Below are 21396 nucleotides of genomic sequence, written 5' to 3'. Positions count from 1 at the left end.
TTTGGGGGCTAAGATTTACTTTCTCGTAAAATCCCTCTCTTTTGATCTTTGTTTCCTGGTCTTTTCTTTCTTCTGTCATGATCCTGTTCATGCCTGAACATTTGAAAGATGGGAAATAAGTAGACTATGGTTGTGCTACTGTTTTGTTTATAGACGAACTTACTACTCTTCTAGTTCGTCAAGTAATTAAGTAGATTGTCCTTACTAATCATGATCGTGTTGCTGATAGTTATGATGACATTTATATCAAGTTATTGATCTTATACAGATCCTTGCATACCTTGTGTTTTCTATCTTAATTCATTTAAATATACTCGCAATTTTGTTGTTATTGATCTTTTGGTTTTTGGTTTGGAAATTTGAGGTTAATTTTGCAAATGTGTGAGGTCTGTACTTTTATCCAGGCTTGTAAATGGTTCAATCATGAATTTGTCTGTATTTGTTTATCTTTGTTTATGTTCCTATCTTTGTTAGTATTTTATCAAAAGCCCCAACAAGTTTGCAAAAAGCTCCCAAAAAGTTTGCAAAAAGCCCACAATAGTTTACAAAAAAAACCCCTAAAAGATTACAAAAAACACCCCAAAAGTATTATACATATATATGTACTATAGTTAAATGGGCAAATGGGCGACCCGTTTATTAAATGGGCGGGCAAAAACTCGCCCATTTAAATAATGTTAAATGGGCCATAAATGGGTAAATGGGCAAAACATGCCCGCCCATTTATGGCCCGCTCATTTATGGTCCGCCCATTTAAACTCATACCCACCCATTTAACATCTCTAGGTTAAGGGAAGTTAAGGGAAACTAGGTGAGAGAAGGGAAGTTAAGGGAAGGGAGTTCCCTTCCCCTTGGTTACACCCCAATTCGGAAGGTAACAAATTTTATACTATTAAAGGGTGAACCAAGAAGAATTAGGATGAATAACTTCACCTCCTAAATATTCCCAAATAAGATGAATGATTTCTCTAACTTCCTCTGTCCCTTATTCGCCTTGGACTTGTTTGGATTGAGGGGAATGAGGGTGAAGGGAAGTTAAGGGAACCATTCACCTCCATTCACCTTGTTTGGGAACACTTAGGAGGTGAAGTTAATTCACCTCCGTTCACCTTGGTTCACCCCCTAATAGTATAAAAATTGTTACCCCCCAAATTGGGGTGTAACCAAGGGGAAAGGAATTCCCTTCCCTTCCCTTCCTTTCCCTTCCCTTCCCTTCCGTTCACTCCACTCGGTTTCCCTTAACTTCCCTTCACCCACTACGAATCCAAACAGGCCCTTAATCCAAACAAGCCCTTAGATAATCAGCCGGTCAAATCGACAGGCTAAAGACTCGCCGCTCATCGACCCGTTCAAAACCCGAAAACTAAAAAGAAGGGAAAACAACCGCCATGGCCACGATCCCCCGCGCTCAGCCCCAGATCCGAACCCATCGCCAGTGAATGGAACCCAAGTCCCCGCCCTCTCATTCGTCGTCTCCCTCCGCCCAGTCCCGCAGCATCCCGGTCGAAACCGAGATCATCACCGACGCCGAGATGGCGTTTCTCGACGCCGCCCTCGCCTCGGCTCGACCTCTGCTCTCCTCCTCCATCCTCCCTCCCTCCCGATTCCCCCTCTTGCCCTGCTCTCTCCCTTTGGCTCTGTCGTCGCCTCCCAGGCACGTGACTTCCCTCAGCTGCAGCTCGGGCTCTAGTTCGCCGGTGAAAGATATCGAGGATGCCGACAAATCGGTCCGGCCAAAGTCGCTTTTAGAGAGATTTAGGGCTCGGAGAGGGCTCATGGTCACCGACATCACGAGCTCGGTAAACATTAGACTCAATTTACCTTACTTTTTCAGTTTTTTGCATTTTTTTGGACGGAAATTTTGTCAGATAATTGATTCTTTTTTTGTTTTTTTTCTTTGGGTATGTGATGTTTTCTTGCAAGAAGTGGAAAATATAAGAAAACTGTGACTAGAGTTCAATGGTTTAACTAAATTCTCTCTTGTTGTTGAAATTTTTGCACTGCAGTGCACATACAAAAACGACGCTTTTATCTTTGTTAGTATAAGAGGAGTTGTTGGTTCTCTTTGCTATCTCTAGAATCTTAGCCTGCTGCGATTTTTATCTTGGATAAGATTTTTTGACGCCAGGAATGGTGTCAAAAGAAAACAGAGTTTGGGCTCGTCAAGGGGAAGCCGAAAAAGACTGCAGCTATGGAAGCAGGCAGCAATCGCCATGCAGCTCTAGAAAAAGAGGTAACTTGGAGATTATCAGAAAGCATTTTTTTCTTCTTTTAGAAAATATTTTAGAAAGACAATTATATTGGTGAAAATGAAGAATCTATCAACCTGGGTTGATTTCTTATTTTTGTCCAAACCTTCAGATGATCCGATTCTTTATGCATCTTCATTTCGATCCAGTTATTTTTTTTTTCCTTTGTGTATTGTGTAGTTGTTAGTTGCCTTCCATTTGTATGTAAAAAGATCTAATCTTTGCCCCTTTCTGCCTGTAATAATTAGACACCTGGTACTTAATTAATTTTAGTTATTACTACAAGCATGCTAATACTTTCACTTTTGGAATCAGGTTGTAGAAAGGGTAGAAATTCCTACCGAGTCTCTTGAGGAGATTTGGGCAGTAAAATTTTTCAATTTTATTGTTGGTGCAAAACAGTTGCTATTAGAAGGGCTTACCCGTGAGGTTCCAGTGTAAGTAACAAAGTATCTGTTTTTGTAATGTGTTGGCGAGCTGTTTTTATTTTCATAAGTTTGTGACTTCTTGATGTATCCTCTGTTCTTTTTGTGTGCATGAACAAGACCTGGCATGCAGGTAGCTCTGGCTTCATCTCATGTTAAACATTAATCAAGGAATTTACCTCCCACACTTTCAAAATTTTATTTTTTTGAAGGAAGTCATTGTCGTGATGAAAATTATTAGTTTATTTCTATATTTGTTCTCAAAAGTCAAACATGAAACATGAACAAAGATGCTATTCTCGTGTTTTTTTCCCTTCTTTTGGAGAAGTGGGAAGCATGAGAGATACGAGGAAATATGAGGAAAACTGAAAAGCACTTGGGGATTAGGATATGAGTAAAAGCAAGAAAATCCAAACCACAAAATATTTTGGTTGATTTGATGAGAGAGAAAGATTGGCCAATTCTTTGACATGTTGGAAAGAATGAGAGGAAGGATCAATCAACAATTGGCAATAATTGAAGTTTTGTTGGTTGAGATGTGAAGTAGAATTAGGCATGTTGTTCTCAACACAGTTGATTGTATATGTCCTCAATTGTTACGCTTGAACCCAAATATTCATGCATACTATTATATCATGGATATTTGTCCATGTTCGGTGGGAATGAGGCCTCGATTCCCACCCAACTCCTTTTTCCACGTGCATCCTAGATGAAATATATTTGTGTATGCGCGCTCATGTGTATATTTTCTTTTTGGTCCACATCATCATTGCTTATATGTAAGGATTTAAGACTACATGTCGATATTTGTACAAATGTGTTCCTATTTGCTTTCTTTTGACTGTTACAATATCTTGAACCATTGTTTTTCATGTTAACCGTTATGCCAAAATTAAAAATGTCCAACACATCTTTAACCATAAAATTTCCTTATCAATCGAGTTGATGATACTATCCCTTTTTCATGGCATGTGCTAATAATCTATCAGCATAGGAGTTTTTGGAGGTACATGGATAGTCGGGGTGATTGATGAGGTTCGAATGCCATTAAATGAAGCTAGTCTAAACCCAATTCTGGTGGACATAAAGACTCGTTACAAGGCGACACCTCCAACAGAAGCACAAAAGAGAAATGCAAGGTATGCTGTTCCTTTTATTTCCATTGATATTATAAATGCTCAGTTGAAAGCTTATTCTACATATTATATCGTGCGATTCTTTAGTGCATCAATTTAACTCGGGCTCTGCCGTAGCTTCTGTGAGCTTGACAAAAGCAGACCACAATTTGATGGAATAACACACTGATGATAATGTTGATTGAGTTCTGTATACCATTATGCTGTCAACTATATGCTTATTTTAAGCAAAGTTTTGTATTTTTCAGTTGTTAGAGTGAGATTCTTTATTTATTTACATTTTTGTTTTCTGTGTTTGCATTAAAAGTCATGATCACTTTGGTGGACTTCTATTTTCACTGCTTTATGGTCACAGTTATTGATTTTGTCTTTACAATGACAGGCTTCAAGTGATGTTGTATAAATACTTATGGGATGGTTTAGCTGCTAGCAATTTCCCCACTGCATACTTCTACAAACATTTCAAATTGGATCCCCATTATATTTTATCAGAAGATGTCAAACGATACGCTGCTTCATTACGTTTTGATGTGAAGGTATTCACATTACCCTCTTCATGTTTGAACTTTTTAGTGTCGCATTGTTCTATAGTGTACTTGAGCCATTCGCCCGTGCATGTCTGATCTTGTTCTGACACCATTTCCATCAAAGAAGCATATTGTGAACTGTCCGAATGGATGACCACAATGTCCATCATGACTTTTTCCACTTAAAATATACATATTGGTATTGATGGAATGTCATGGGGCTTAGATACTTCTCCTTAATACATATTGATATTGATGGAAAATGATTTCTCTATATTATAGAGAGTTAAAACACATTGATTTATGAGCAATGCATATTTGAATCATTCATATACTTAAAAAATGTGATTCCTGAAGAATTTTTATGTCCCAGGGAGTAATAATGATCCCCGTGCATTAAGTTTACCAATCCAACAAACACAAAGAAGATAATGAAAAGTAAAATGCAGATGTCGGTCCATACATGCTGAGATATTATTCAGTACATGAACAAGTTAAAGCCTGTCTTTTACTCTGCAACTTAGCCTACAATTTGTGTTTTCCAGACATTGGAAGATGTGGTGACAGGCTTTACCGATAGCTGCTCCTTCTTGTGTCCATCTACTGACCAGCTTCTTTTAAGGTAGGACAAGAAACTAATGCAATCAGACTATGAATCATTTTAAAGTTGATGCTAATATAGTGTGTCTAAGTGATAATTGTGACTTAACTTAGCACCGTCTTCCTTTGTTCTCTTGGTTGAAGATATGAATTGCAATCAGACTGTTCGCTACTAGAAGAACATTGGTTTCGGTATGATGTTTGCTGGTTAAAGGATCAGATGGAAGAAATCTTGAAGTTCTGGTCTGGAGGAAAGGAAGCTACCTATGTTTCAGAGGCTGAAAGTTGGAAATGTCGTTTCTGTGAGTTCAATGACGTATGTCCAATAACCTCGAGCTCGTCACCTGAGCAAAGATAATATGGAGAAAATATGCTCTTTCTAGGATGATGCTACAACCTCGAAGGAGGTACATATTTGAGGTTAATATTCAATTAATGATGCCTGCGGAAAGATTGTACCAGTTACGCTTGTGACTGCTAACAGGAGGCTCGCTCAGCATTCTGGTTTTTGTACATTCTTTTGTTGAACAAATGCTTTCAAGTTATTTTAGGCCGAGAATTATTGTTTCTTATCACCTTTTTTTTCATGCTTCTCCAACACCTTGTTCACCCTCAGTCTATACATAGTGAAAACATTGGTGATGAATAGATTTTCTTATCCAGATCATGGCCTTTCATAATTCTATTTTGGGTATTTTTTTTAGAAAATATCAGATATGCCATCATTCATAGTGTTCTTAAAAGGAAACTGCTATTGTGAACAGTAGAATTTTGAACGGTAACCTATTTCAAGCACCTCAAAGCAAGGAAAGCTAAATCTGCATATATGCAGATATAGAACAAACATAATAGAGCAAAACAAAGGAACAGAATCTAGTATGTAGGATAGAAGGACGTCACATTAGATTTAACCAGGCCACGGGCCATAGTTTCCTTCACAACAACAGAAAGTATATATATATATATATTCATTTTACATTTATAATTTATAATATAATAATTACCCGCATCTCTCACTTTAACATAAACCACTTCTCATATGTACCCAAATTACAAATTTAAGGGATGGCGGAGGACATTAAACAAAGAAGAAACAAATCACACCAACAAACCAATCCTCTGCGAACTAAAGCTATCATCCATGATCATCTTGCTCCAAACAAATTAAATTACAACATAAATTTGCTTTCAAAATAAACTCTTTGACCAATTTCACCTTTTTTTTTTTACCTGCTTCCTCCATTACTCTCTGATTGAACAGCTACATCCTTGATCGTTGACATATCAACCTTAGGAGGCCCAGAGTGCCTTCTTGGAACTCCTGAACCAGTAGGAAAAGATAGCTTCTTCTTCACCGAACCAACAGAAACCTTATCAAGTCCTTCGATGACCACATCATTCGATGGGCTCGAAAAACGAGACCTAGCCCTAGCTGACTGTGTTGGTGCCATATAACTAGGCACAGCAGGAGAGCTTGCAAAGCTCTCATCATCCCCGGCAGATGAACCCGCAATACTGTGCCTTCTCGGCTTCTCAGACTTCAAACTGAGCATACTCCTCGTATCCTCATCTGGTGGGGCCCAGCTCATTTTAGGGCTTGCAGAGTTCATCTTCACAAGTGAAGTTGGTGGCTTGGATTTAGGAGTTGAGGGGGAGTTACGGCGAGCATAGGCTTTTGTTATCTCTCCACCGTTGACACTGAGAGCTGAGCTTTTTACAGAGGCACGATCACTATTAAGGTCCTTGTCCGTTGTGCTTCGGCTCTCCCATGGCCTCGCTGCCATCCAGCGTTCTAACCAGCTCCAACCCCACTGTGGGTTGTTAGGATCCATGAACATCGGGTTTGCTGATCTTGAAGAGTTTCTCCCCTGAAGCATCACAATTGCAAGTACATCGAGAACTAGTGTAGTGATAGGAATTATAGGGAGGAGCAGATAATAAGATTTTGTACCTGATGGGTGAATGCATAGGCTAGAGCTCTTTCTCTTCTTACGGCAGCCTCTTGTTTGCTCTGAAGGCTTGCTTCGATTTGTTCCTTGGATTGTAGACTATCATCCCACTCACCTCCCATCTAACAAAGTTCGGTAGATTAAAGATTGTTACTAAGCTACAATATGATAAGCGTTCTGAAGGAACAAGTGAACAACTATTGACAAGAAAAAAAATGCAGAAAGAATCAAGGATTTCAACAGAATCCAAGCATGCAAGCCTATGTGTGCAGTAAAATGATTCACTAGTATGCACGTGTACATGCTTAGCATGTTCACCAGCTTACATGTATAAGTGTATAACTATATAAAATATGAGAAGATAACCTCATTTTACATCAATTATTGAAAGAAACCAATGTAACTCACCAATGTTCAGCTTGTCGGTTAATTCTAACAAAATAACTGGTAACGACAAGTCAAGTTCAGCTTTAGAAAACATATCATAATGAGGACATATAACCTCACTTTACCATCACAAACTAATTGCAAATCTACATTGCAAAAATCACCATATACTACGGAGTTTTTCTTACTGGCATTTTTATCTCATATATTTGAAAATTGCTTCTCAATAATTTTTTTATATTGAACTTAGTACCAATTATTAAGCAGTGCTTTTTGAAACAAACACGTCCTGTAGTGGGCAGAAAATGATGTTTCTACCCATATCTGCAGTTTTAAAAGTGAAGACATCAATGACACTTCCTTCACCTTCAAAGGGAAGAAAGGCCCTGAAGGCAGCTAATTAGAGAAAGAATAGAGTATATGGAAACAATTTAAGAAATAGCTATCAAAGCTATTATTAAAGCAGTTAACTGAGGTTTAAGGTATTGGATTTAACAATAGGGGGAAAAAAAATCCAAATTAATAACTGCATCATTCTTCCTAGCAAAGCTTACTATATAGAAAACTGTCAAATTCAGTCACATAATAATTTGATATAATACCTATGAGCTGGATGGCCCTCAAAAAAGAAAAGGTAAAGTCACTTTTGTCAAGTGATTAAAAATTATATGGAACACATTTAAAACTGTAATTAAGTATTGAGGTGAACTTAAATTTTTACTATGAAAGAAGGATTGAGAAAGCAGGTCTATTTTTAATCATTCTATGAGAATTATTAGGACAAGATCTCCTAGTTATACAGACACTCAATGACCCTTGGAATATATCATTTCATGTATTTTAATTGGCTTCATGTCTTTCTCTTTTTAATACAATCGTAAAAGCCCCTCCTAGAGACGGTATGTATACTTGATTATAAAAGCCCCTCCTAGAGACGGTATGTATACTTGATTATTCTCTGAACAACCAAGGTCATTTCTCATCAAGTTTTCCTACAACTAGAGACGGTATGTATACTTGATTATTCTCTGAACAACCAAGGTCATTTCTCATCAAGTTTTCCTACAACTCTGTCCAATAATCTATTAATTTTACTCATTACAATATATTATTAAGGACCTTAGTTTACTCCAAAATTGAGAAGTTTGCTAATAAGGGGTCCGTTTTCGAGTTAAATGTCTACCTTAATCTCTGTATCGATGTTTTCAAAACCAGCACCGAGCACTGCAGCTTTTACGTGCTAGTTTGTAGGCTAATATCTCAATTATTATATCATCTCCACTTGTTCAACTAACTACACAGGACGTATCATCAGTGTAATTACTAGTTATCTAATAATTTCTATTCTTGTGGAAACACGAGTATCTGTGCATCTCTTCAGAGATAAGGTTAATATATCTGTATGAATTGCTTTACTACTCCATATCATCAGTATGAATTGCTTTAATGCTCCCCATGAATTTCGTGTTTAACTAGAAACGTTAATGAGAAATTACACTATAGTAGACCTAAAGAGAAGGATTGTGAAATAAAATGACCCGAAATGTTTCTGCATAAATTATGATGGATAACACACATACCCTCAAACTCTCCAGTTCTTTTTCACGTTTCAGCAGAAGCTGTCGCTGCAGAGCCTGGTTCTCCTCTGACATCCTGATCCTCCTCGAACGGATCTGAGACTGAACTCTGGCCAGTGTTTGCATGCAGCGTAATGTGGTTGTGGCTTGACGCTTGCAAGCATTGCCATGGATCAGTGACTTCAGTCGAACTAGGCCTCTTAATGCCCTCAGAGCTCTCCTTGCCTTGAAAGAGGGGGAAGTAAGCAAAATAAAAGACCATGTAGACATGATAATAAGGACAAAAATATCCAGATGTTACAATCAAAATTAACCATGAAATAAAAGTGACCATGTAGACATGATAATAAGGACAAAAATATCCAGATGTTACCATCAAAAATTAACCATGAAATACAAGTGTTAAATGTTGCCATCAATAGTAACCATGAAATAAGAAAATCAACCATATCTCCATGCTCATTGTTTTAACTTCTAAGAATCAACTGTTGTCCGAAGAGAAAGCAAAACATTTGCATATGTTACGTTTCTGTAAGTGGAGGCACCAAGGAAACACAGAAAAATTCAAGCATCAGGCTGTACCAAGCTATGTAGCACGAACACGGATCCGACACGGCCATCCGACACGAGGCAAATCCTAAAAAATACATAGGATACGTGTGTTCGACACGTGTGTCCGACACGGACACGACACGACACGGCTTCATGTTATGCGTGTCCGTGCTTCATAGGTACCAAGTATAGTATTATTGTTCTACAAAGAGTTTAATGACAATACATATCCTGAGTAAATTACTTGAATCTTCAGAATGAAGAACCAGGAAAGATAAGAGCTACAAGCTGGATTTAAAGAAGAGAGCATTGTAGCAAACTTTATTATATATCCAAGGAAATCGCAGGAACCATGAGACAGGAGCAAAGACTAAGCGTTACAGGATGCCAGATTTCGGTCTTTCAAACTTACTCATCAATACTTGTTGATACAACAACCATACCTTCTTATTCAACACAATCATTTTTTACACACAACCATTTTATAAAAGATAAATTTCAAAATGGACAACCAAGATGAAATTTGAATACCAAGCAACTGATCGTGTTTTTGCACATTGAATGCAGATAAAGCAACATATTATATATATGAGACAACAGGATCTAAAGATAAAGCATGCAATATTTTATATACCAGGTATCCTCTGAAGGCAGTCTGGATCCTGATTGCAGCAATCTCCTCTTTCGATTTACCGCCAAACCTCACTGCTGCAGAGGCTTTGGCGGCCTGAGCAGAGGAAACAGCAGGCACTGAAGCAGCTGAAGAAGCCATTGCCACAGAGTAAGCATGCCTACTCTGCTCAGTCTCCACCTCTGCTAATTTAACACCTACAGCCCGAGCCTGAGGAGGCGGCGGCGGCGCTGAGTTCTGAGCACAATTGGTCTCATATGACTCTGAAGATGAAGGATCTGAGTCTTTGTATTTGCCAACGCCACTCAATTTGTTAGTTTTGTGGTTGTTCTGGAAATATAAACGCCCAAGGCGAGAATTTGATCAGTACCCAGTTGATTTAAGCCTTTGAATAAGGTAATGAGATGTAGAAAGGATACTATATTAACCTCTGCTTTCTTCTCTTTGGATTTCTTCTCTTTTGATTCAGGGCTAAATACCTTCTTCACCGCACCAAACCATTTTGCTTTCTTTCCCATTTTCTTCTCTGTCCCCTACAGCATTTACTCCTCCAGATCTTGGATGGATTTAGAAAAAGCTGCAATAAGATTACAAGGCCACTGAAGCTCAGATCTAGAACTCTGATGGCCCCATCAAAATTCAAACTTTTCCGCTCTAAAACAAATCCAAGAAAGCAAAAACAAATATCAATCATCAAAATTGAATCTTTTTTAAAAAAAAACCTGAACAGACAAGCGCAAATCAACAAGACCCAGTTCCTGATTTCCAAAAAAGAGTAAAACTTTTGCTAAGATCTGTCGTTAAGGCAGTGGACTTAAAAACAAATGCAGCGAATTTTTTCATCACGACGTAACAGAGAAAAGATCTAGTACAGAAAAAAAGGGATAAAATCCAGAAATCTAGCAGAGACGACAAAGCAAATTACCTGGTCAATCTCTCTCTCTCTCTCTCTCTAAAGAGAAAGAGAAAGAGAAAGAGAAAGGCAAGTGCCAGATCAGAGAGGACCAAAGAGGGGTAGGAATCTCTCGCTCTCTAATGGGGGAAGAACTATGAAGTAGGAGAGAGCGAAAAGGCTTGAGTAATAATTAAGCTACCGACTTGGGTTTTAACGAAATTTTCCAATATTCTGAACGGTCGTTTCTTTCGTGTTTAATTTGGTTCCGGTCCCTGTAGAAAATATCTGATGATTAATGATTTAATCGTAGGAGCCAATCCTGTTGTCCGAACGATCGGCCAAAGGTTACTATACAGCTGGCGTTTTAATTTTTTTCCATGCGGGTCCCGCTTCCAAAAACTCCGTGTGTTTACTCACGGGCACCTTTATCTTTCTGAGGATAATTCTTCCTAATTTTTGCATTTGGAATATTTTAGCTATGGTAACAACTTTAATTGTATGGTTTATTCACGCATCAAATGAAAATTTAGTGGAAAAGTTTTCAAAACCAACCTATCGGGAACTTTGTTTTTTAAAATCAACTTATTTATCTTTTATTTAGCATTTTCAATCTAGTTTCAGCCAACTAGCTGAAACAGGGTCGGAAATGCTAAATAAGTTAAGAAAACTTCATGAGATTTAAAATTACGTGAAGTTTAGTGCTTAATTAAGTAACACTTAAATTAGAATCACGTGATTAATTAAGCACTAAACTTCACGCGAGACTTCATAGGACTTTAAATCCCAAGAAGTTTTCGTAACTTATTTAGCGTTTTCAACCCAGTTTCAACCAGCTAGCTGAAACTAGGTCGAAAATGCTAAATAAATCTCAAATAGGTCGATTTTTAAAAAATAAATCTCAAACATAGTTAGTTTTTAATAGTTTTAAAAAAATCTCGTGAATTTTGAATTAGACTATCCTTATGAATGGTTGAATCCATGCCTTTGTTATATATTTGTATAAACTCTTTGAAAATTGGACATTTTGAGAGTCTTAAATTATGCATTAGGAGATTAATTTTGTATTAAAAAATTGTAACTACATAATACAAAAACAAATTGTTTTTCAAAAATTTTTGTGTTTATTGTTTTTTCATGACATGCAAATTTAAGACAGAATTGATGAATTAATGGAATACCTTTTATAGCACTTAAATACCACTTAAGAGAGAAAAAGATGGACATTTTTTTTGGCTAAATAACACTTAAAATATATTTTAGTTTCACCTACATTACACTTTTGTACTCAAGTTATTTTCCATAGCACTTATGTATCCTAAGTTGTTCTCTATTATAATCTGATAAACGGAGTAAAATTTTTTCTGTAAAGACAAATTTACCCTCCCTGAAATAAATTTATCTCTACTTAAAGGAAAAAAAAACTTATTTCACTATTTCTCTCTTTCTTTCCCAACATCAGCAAAGCCATAATTTAGCATTTGGAGACTGGCATCGATGACTGAAGCAAAAAACAAATGGTTTGAAGATATTGGGCAACTCATAAAAAGTATTGGAAAGCTTAGATCATCACCTCCAATCAGATAATTCATTCTCAATTAAGTCCAAAAATGGCTTTGTAAAGCTTGAAAACGTGGAAGGTTTTTTTTAATGTATTTTTCAATTTCACTTGAGATTATTGCTGCTCAAATGATGGGCCCATCGTGTGCAATTGGGAATAAATGTTTAGTTCTTGATGGGTTTGTGACCTGTTTTAATGTTGTTCTGCTCATGGGAATTATGTCTTCATTTAGTTTTCTACTCAGTTCGGTTGATTGAATTTATGCTGGGTTCATAATGTTGCTATTTTGTTGGCCCAATATCTGCCCCGTTACCTTGTGGCCCAGCTCCCCACTGATTTATCCTATGTTTCCTACCCGATGGTTCTCTGACCCTAAGTCTTTCTGCCCCTTCTCCATCCCTGTGTCCTGCGTCGCTGCCGCTTTGAGTCCCATCTCCCATCCCCTGTAGGTCGGCTCTACCTTTCGATGCTCTAGCCCATCCTCCCGTGTCGGCTGCCCCCTTCTCTATTTAAGGAGAATGGTTGGTAGTAGCTCAGAGGAGGAAGAGAGAAGAGAGAAGAAAACTCCTGAGCTTTGTGCCCTAGCTTCGTGAGATCCTCTCTTCCTGTCCATCGCTTTGTGCGATTCCCCTTTCCTCTTTGTGAGTAATTGAGAAGGAGACCAGCAGCGATCTTCCTTTTGTGTTCTCGGTGGTGCACTGGAGAAGAAGATCGAACTGATTAAGCAGGCTTCTGAGCCAAACAGCGACGTCGATACTCAACACATAACTGATTGGGGTTTATTATTTCGATACAAATTTCAATTTTGATTATGCTCCTAAAAAACTATTTTATTATTATTTTATGTAGTAGAAAGGGGGAGAAGATGAAGTAAAGAGAATAATGAGGGTTTTGCAGAGAAGAAATGAAAGGAGATGAAGTTGCTATAATTTGGCCTGTTTGGTCGACTTCCTAGAATCAAAGAAAAGGAAACAGGGGAAGGAAATCACCAAAAGTTCATTTCTACCTCGTTTCTAAAACAAAGTTATGATATGAGTTTCTTTGAAAATAAGTCACCTCATCTAATAACATGGTGAACTCATCTCATTCAATCTCTTTTCTTAGTTTTAAGAAACAAGACCAAACAAAGAAAAATAGACTTATTATAGAAAATTTGTTTCCTATAATAGATTTCCCTGTCTTTTTAGCCACAATCGAACAACCTTATGAGTAGAAATTGAAAAGAGAGGACGTTTTTTACGGTAAACGGGAAGAAGATGAAATTCTAGGTGAAAATGGATTTGAAGGTGAAAAATAAATTCGGAATGCATTATGTTGTAATTTCGGCGAACAATAGGGCTAAATATGTACTAAACTTGGCATGCGAAACTCACATGGGACTCTACGAGGAACATTGTCATGTTTTGCTAATATAAGGTGGTAACTTACCATTTTAAAACAATTTAGGGTACTTTAATGTAAAGTAGTTGAAACAACAGGGTATCTAAGTGCTATTTAGCCTTTTGTTTGGGTTTGATCGGAATGTTTTCACCATTTTAAAAAGAGAAGAAAGATTATCGAGATTGAAAAGTTATTTGCGAAAATCCATTTAGAAAAAAAATAATTGTTATTTCAATTAAACAATGAAAGAAGGATTCATGTAAGTTTACTGATTAACTTTTGTATTTTTTAAAAAACACTAAATGTGATCACCTGACCCACTATTTGAGCATGTAATGTATAATGGCAGGTTCCTAGTTTAATACTAGTTTATTATTTTTGCTCAAAATAGGGAAAAACCGAGAAAATGCATTTGATAACAGGGCTAAAATGAAATAAGAGACTCATATAGACCTAGACAAAAATCTTATAGCCGATTAAAGAAAGTATTTATACGAAAATATAAAGTAAATATATCTTACTTAAAAAACCTTAAAAATATATTTTGCTACAAATTCCTACTATTTCAACAGTTTTCGAATGTAACAAGGTATCTTTTGGTTGGGTAACCGCAGGCACAGTTCTATGGGTGTTAACGGAGCGGATACGGCTCGGATATGACACTTATCATATTCATATCCGTTTACTCATCTCGGATACGGATACAGATATACGTCGGTAAGAAAAATTCATATCCATATCCGCCAAAATCAGATACGATTATGGATATAAATCCGGATATATAAACGGATATACATGCGGATACAAAAAAGATATGAGAAAACTAGATAGTATTCAGAAAAATATAGTCATGTGATACAAAAAGAGTTCGTTAATATGTTCATTATGATTGAAAAGCTAAGATTAGACATCTTGATCATCAAAATTAACCACAAATCCATAATCTAAGAATCGAAACTATCGTAAGAGTATGACCAATATGTATTCGGATATTTTCGGATACGGATACAGATATTTCACTACAAAACCATATCCGTAACCATATCCTATCGGTTATAGATTTGAGTAACTATATTCGTATCCTAACGGATACGGTTACAGATATTTCCTCGGATACGGATACAGTTTGACACCCCTAGTTCTGAAACAACAAACTTTCCGGGCGGTAAGCGGTAACTTCTGTAGATTCGAGGTGGAGAATTGTAGATTCGGCGAGTGTATGGAGTTGATCACTGGAAAAAGTCGAAGAGTGCTTTTGGGCGTCTGGCGGTCGACCGGATGTGGAGCTGCGGTCGACCGCAATGTGCACGCAGATGTATTTGCCGGACATGGAGCGGTGGTCGACCGGCATTTGTCCAGAGAGCTGGGTGAGCCTCTGGACTTTTCGCGGTCGACCGCACATGGCGCTGCGGTCGACCGCGACTCTGGTTCGGGTCTGGGTTCTGTTTTCAGACCCGTTTCGTTTGGCTTTGGTATAAATACCCAATGTGTGTTTTCTAGGGTTGAAAGGCAGGAGTTTTGAGTTATTTGAGAGGGTTTTCTTTGGGTTTCTATTCTAGGAGCATTTGGAGAGATCAAGAGTGAGTTGTTGTGGGTTTTTGGTGAGTGATTGTAACCCTAGTTTGTTCCTCTTGATTTCTAATAGTGAAAACTCCCCCCTCCTTGCCCCGTGGACGTAGGTATCTCGCCGAACCACGTAAAACTAGTGTTTGATTGTTTGTGCTATTGTTTTGGTGTGTTGGTTTATCTTTTCTTGGTGATTGGTTTGGATTCTCGAGGCACAACAAGTGGTATCAGAGCTCCGGGCAACGCTTGGGCTTTTTGGAGGTATAGATCAGTTGGGAAGTTCATCTAGAGCTTCGATTGGTGATAAAGGTGGGATCTTTGTGGTAAAGTTTCTATCTTTTTCAAGTTGGATCTATTTTCTTGTTTGTTGCCGCGCAAATTGTTTATTGGTGCTTGAGATTATGGCCGGAAAGGATAAACATGGGGAGGGTTTCTTCTAGTGTGAGGGCCGTCAAAGTTTGAATATACATTCTATGAAAATAGATGTGGAAAAGTTCAACGGCACAAATAATTTTGGACTTTGGAGATGTGAAGTCATGGAATGCGGCTAAATGCGCAAATTTTTGGAAGATACATTGGAGTTGGACGGGAAACGCGGACAACATGGATGAAAAGGTTTGAATAAAATGAATAGAACGGCGTGTGTGTGATTAGGTCTTGTCTTACCCAAGATCTAAAATATGATGTGATGAATAAAATTCGGCAAAGAAGATCTGGGAGGTCCTAGAGGGCAAATATTTGACAAAGAGCGTCAAAAATCGTTTGCATTTGAAGAGGAGGCTTTATCGCTTCCAATTGAAGAAGGGGACATCTATTAGTGATCACATGAACCACTACACGAAGCTACTTGCAGATTTGGCGAACGTAGATGTCATTGTTGAAGATGAGGATAAAGCATTGTTGTTATTGAGTTCCTTGCCCGACGAGGAATATGAGACCTTCGTCCTCACTCTTATTAATGGGAATGCATCTCTTTCGTATAGTGAGGTCACCGCAGCCCTTGTGAACTATCAACTTCGAAAGAAGGACAAGGAGACTTCCATCGAGCCGGTTGCAGGGGCATTGGTTGCAAGAGCTAAAAGTCCAAACCGTGGAAGAAGGTCGCAGTCTAGAGGGGGCATCCTGCAGTTGGTAGGAATCAGTGTGCCTTTGTAGAGAGGATGGACATTGGAAAGCCGAATGCCCAAAATTGCAAGCCGTGAAGAATAAAGGGAAAGCTATTCAAGCTTCAGAGGTGAATGTTGCCAAGGCTAGTGGCGATGTTTCAGATTCAGATTCTTCGGGCTATTCGTGCCCAGCTCTTCCGTCAGTTGATGTTGCCGACTCCACCGAGTGGATGTTGGATTCTGGTGCTACTTACCACATATGCCCTAGAAGGGATTGGTTCTCCAGCTTTTAGGAGTTGGAAAGAGGGGATGCTGTTCTTATGGGTAATGATCACAGATGCCCTATTGGTGATATTGGTACCGTTCAGATTCGGATGAGTGACGGGATGATCCGGCAGTTGGCTGATGTGAGGTTCGTTCCTCAACTGAGGAAGAACATCATTTCACTTGGGGTATTGGAGGCAGCAGGATATAGGGTGACTTTGGCGGATTCTCGCTTAAAGGTCACATCGGGGTCCATGATTATGATGAAGGGAGTCAGACAGAGTAAATTGTATTATCTGCTTGGGAGCACGGTAGTTGATAGGGCGCTGACTACTTCTATGGCTAGACTGTGGCATTGTTTGGTGCTGGGATATATTATTGGTCATACCGTGTACAGATTGTTGAGGAGCGCTATGACCTGCAGATTGAAGTCCTGTGAGCACAGTGGGATGAGCGAGAAGACCGAGGTGGAGTTCAGCACTTCTATCCACCGATCGAGGGGTCTTATTGGAGGTGTTCAGTCAGGCATTGGGGGGCCTTCCATGAAGGCATCAGTGGGAGGTAATCAGTATTTTGTTTCTTATGTTGGGGATTGTACTAGGCATATATGGGTTGCAACCAAGTCCCTTTGGTATGAAGCCCTAGTAGTCCGCAACAGTTAGAGGAGGTGTATGGGCAGAAAGGTTACCAGTCGTACTTGTTCTAGTAGGAGTCCTTTCTTGCATTGGTGCCGAGCTCATGACAGTTGGAGACACTTCAGAGGAGAGGAGACAGTAGGGCGACGTGATGAGATGGCAGATTTAGTGAGCCGTTCTTTTATGGAGGAGGATCGGCATTGGTTGTCGAGCAGTGGATCTGGTATTCAGGCTTCGACAGATTTGGGTCATCTTATGAGGTTGTCGACTGCTGCGTATAGAGTTGTTAGATCTGGTGGAGCTGTTTCAGATTTTGGTCGGCGTCGGATATTTGGCTACCCAGCACTTGGTCACATCGTGGATGTGAGATTGGATCCGATTGCGCATTTGGGATTCAGAGGCTCGCTCGGCTATCAGTGGGGAGCTTCTGAGTTTGGTCTGAGCAGGTTTGTCACTTTGGACTCTCGGCAGGTGGAGAGTATTGATCAGGTCAGAGGGATATCGCAGCGGATGGAGGTTGATGCTACTCCACATTGGGTGGGGATTTCCCCATATACTCCAGGTCATTCTACAATGGTTGGGATTCCAGCTGAGGTGGCACAGCGTGAGAGTCATTTATTTATGGGTGCAGATGATGAGGTGGTTGATTTGGATGCAGCTGGTGGATATTTTTTGGATACGGCCATTGTTTCACCTCAGGTGGAGGTGTTCGGATCACTTCAGTTTGGGGTCGTTGATGATGCTATCAGCCGCAGGTTGGATTGAGGGCCTTTGGAGGCCCATTGGGTGAACTACGTGAAGGCTTGATTCCTTGGAGAGGATACGTAGACAGTCAGTTTTCTGATGCAGCCGATTTGGTGAGCGACATCGACATTTGGGGTGAGTGTTTGTACTCCCATTTAGGTCTCAGCAAGTGAGGCATTTGGTGTAGTCGGTGTAGGCTCAGTTGTTTGGTGAGTAGACACAGTTGGTTTGGGGTTGAGTGTTCGCACTCCCGTTTGGATCTCGACGTGTTGTGATTGGAGTCCGTTGTCATGAGTCCGTTGCCATGGCATACTGGGTGCAACAGTTGAGGTATTGGTTTGATCGGTGTCGACTCAGTTTTGGAAGAATCTTCGCCGAGGTGGAGATTTGAAGAGATAAGCTCAGGATTCAGATTGTCAGGGTGGCGGTCGACCGGCCCGGTCGACCGCATTCGTGCACAAGGCTTCCTGTGCGTCTGGAAGGAGATCGGTCGACCGGTGCGGTCGACCGACGGTTCTCTGGAGTTTGGGTTTTCTACTGTGTAGCGGCGGTCGACCGCGTTTTGTCCAGAGAGCTGGGTGAGCCTCTGGACTTTTCGCGGTCGATCGCACATGGCGCTGCGGTCGACCGCGACTCTGGTTCGGGTCTGGGTTCTGTTTTCAGACCCGTTTCGTTTGGCTTTGGTATAAATACCCAATGGGTGTTTTCTAGGGTTGAAAGGCAGGAGTTTTGAGTTATTTGAGAGGGTTTTCTTTGGGCTTCTATTCTAGGAGCATTTGGAGAGATCAAGAGTGAGTTGTTGTGGGTTTTTGGTGAGTGATTGTAACCCTAGTTTGTTCCTCTTGATTTCTAATAGTAAAAACTCCCCCCTCCTTGCCCCGTGGACGTAGGCATCTCGCCGAACCACGTAAAACTAGTGTTTGATTGTTTGTGCTATTGTTTTGGTGTGTTGGTTTATCTTTTCTTGGCGATTGGTTTGAATTCTCGAGGCACAACAACTTCCCCATCGCGGGGAGGTTAAGAAGGAATTAATGAGTTATTTTGCGGTGACCGGGCATTTATCGTCACCGAAGCCGCACACGCGATCCGGTTCTTTATTACACCGCCAACTTCTAGAGGAGAAATTGACCCGCCACCGGAGCAGTGAATTCAGCTGTTAATTTACGGGGAGTTTAGGGTGCTACTGGATTTATTGAGGCTGGTTAAAACTGGACAGTTTTGGTAAATTAATGCTCCGGTTTTTATTAAATTCTCTGATTTTTGGCCCCTTGAAGGAGACCAAATGTGTGTGTATACAAAAAATGTATATGAGCTGACGACTTATTTTGCTAAATGAGCTGTCAGCTTTATAATACATGAGCCCCCTGCTAGTCACATCAGTTACGGGGCTCACGTGTCATAGAGCTGACAACTCATTTTGCTAAATAACCTGCCAGCTTACACCAGTGTCCGGTAAATAATTTTGTAAGGGTATTTCTTTTTTTTCCCCTATACACAAGAAGTGTGAGAAATGAAATGTCAAAATTTTAAACGCAATGGTCCACATGAAAAACAACTCAATATATCATGAAGTAGATATGAAAATAATTTCAATTAAGCGCAAGTATCTTACTAGCTAAGCTCGATCGAAGAGTATAATGCTTAGGGGAGCATTCGGTTCGGATACGGCTCGGATATGATGCTTACCATATCCATATCCGCTTACCCATCTCGGATACGGATATATCTCGGTAAGAAAAATTTATAACCATATCCGCTAAAATCGGATACGGTTACGAATATTCATGCGGATATATAAGCGGATATGCATGCAGATACAAAACAGATAATGAGAAAACTAAATAGTATTGAGAAAAACATAGTTCATGTGATACAAAAGAGTTCGTTAATATGTCCATTATAACTAAAAAGTTAAGATTAGACATCTTGATCATCAAAATTAACCACAAATCCATAATTTAAGAATCGAAACTTTAACCACAAATCCATAATCTAAGAATCGAAACTATCGTAAGAGTATGACTAATATGTATTCGGATATTTCGGATACGGATACGGATATTTCACTACAATACCGTATCCATAACCATATCCTATCGGTTATAGATTTGAGTAACAATATCTGTATCCTAACGGATACAGTTACGGATATTTCATCGGATACGGATACGGTTTAGCACCCCTAATAATGCTGCTTGGTAAAAACTTGGGTCACCGTAGTTAATCAAGTAAAGATTGAACGAAGGAATAATTGAGCTCAAGTACCTGGAGGCAATGATATATAAGTGTGAGTTGTATTGAGTTGGCATATTTTCAACGATAAAATTGATCAACATGCAATTCCCTTATAAGTGTGAGCTGTATTGAGTTTGCATATTTTCAACGATAAAATTGATCAACATCCCCCCCCCGGGGGTGGGGGTGGGCGTGGGGTGGTTGGGAAGAAAGGTTCGTCATCGTCGGAATGATTGAGAAGGAATTATGAGCTTGCATCTCTCCGAAATAATAATTTTTCCGCTGACCTTGAACACACATAACAACAGTTGGCATTTTGAGGACAGGGGTTTTGCCTTTGGTAAGAGGGTTTTTTTTTTTTTTTGGGGTTGGGGGGGGGGGGGGGGGGGGGGGGGGGGGGGGGGGGGGGGGGGGGGGGGGGGGGGGGATTTAGAGCCTAGTGACTATGACTAGAATTTTGTTAGTGCAATTTTGATGTCCTTAACGTTTGTCATAGTTTTACTTTGAATTTGCAATTGTGATTTTACAACTTTAGCTCTTTTAGGCGAGTCTTACTATAATTCCAGTGGTGTCCTGAGTACTAAATACAAATAAAAGTAAATGGTATAAACATTTGCACAGAGTAGGCAATACGGCGTAGAATATGTGGCTTCGTCGCCGGGCAAAGCTAAGTGTAGCCTAGTTTCTGTATTACTTTGATATATACCATAAATACAGTCAATTTTTGTTTAAAAAATATAGCGGGTGATCCTTATTGCAGTTCATGGAAAATAATCACATATACATGTATTTTCTAGTGCAAAAATAGTACCAGTTGTTATATATAGTGCAATTAGCGTTTGTGCATTTTTGTGCTACTAAAACGTATGTTTTGTAAAATAGAAGTAAATGCAAAACATACATTGAGATAATTAGATTAGCATCCTCTCTGATTTCTACTGCCAAAGAAACGGTGAATAAAATTCATCTCAACAAGCCAT

General features: G+C 39.3%; 2 protein-coding genes across 4 annotated transcripts; one reads left to right on the top strand and one right to left on the bottom strand.

The window, feature by feature from the left end:
* LOC109850897 (exonuclease V, chloroplastic) lies at positions 1292 to 5599 on the top strand. The gene is made up of 7 exons (XM_020420980.1): positions 1292 to 1799; positions 2129 to 2233; positions 2565 to 2686; positions 3664 to 3813; positions 4193 to 4346; positions 4883 to 4959; positions 5082 to 5599. Exons 1-7 carry the CDS (start codon positions 1440 to 1442, stop codon positions 5293 to 5295), a joined length of 1182 nt encoding a protein of 393 aa, XP_020276569.1. The 5' UTR covers positions 1292 to 1439; the 3' UTR covers positions 5296 to 5599.
* LOC109848479 (protein IQ-DOMAIN 1-like) lies at positions 5932 to 11110 on the bottom strand. Of its 3 annotated transcripts, none has more exons than XM_020417997.1 (6): positions 10959 to 11110; positions 10462 to 10687; positions 10037 to 10363; positions 8854 to 9075; positions 6889 to 7008; positions 5932 to 6805 (listed from the first exon to the last, which is right to left on the bottom strand). In XM_020417997.1, the coding sequence occupies exons 2-6, from the start codon at positions 10549 to 10551 to the stop codon at positions 6164 to 6166; spliced, it is 1401 nt and encodes a 466-aa protein (XP_020273586.1). In that variant the 5' UTR covers positions 10552 to 10687; positions 10959 to 11110; the 3' UTR covers positions 5932 to 6163. The 3 variants fall into 3 exon arrangements, with proteins under 3 accessions (XP_020273586.1, XP_020273585.1, XP_020273587.1); XM_020417996.1 differs by having other exon boundaries at positions 10462 to 10610; XM_020417998.1 differs by lacking the exon at positions 10959 to 11110 and adding an exon at positions 10756 to 10897 and having other exon boundaries at positions 10462 to 10610.

Source organism: Asparagus officinalis, chromosome 7, assembly GCF_001876935.1.
Source record: "Asparagus officinalis chromosome 7, Aspof.V1, whole genome shotgun sequence".
Lineage (NCBI taxonomy): Eukaryota > Viridiplantae > Streptophyta > Magnoliopsida > Asparagales > Asparagaceae > Asparagus > Asparagus officinalis.
Note: the sequence above shows the minus strand (reverse complement) of the source record. Positions and strands in the feature narration are given on the sequence as shown.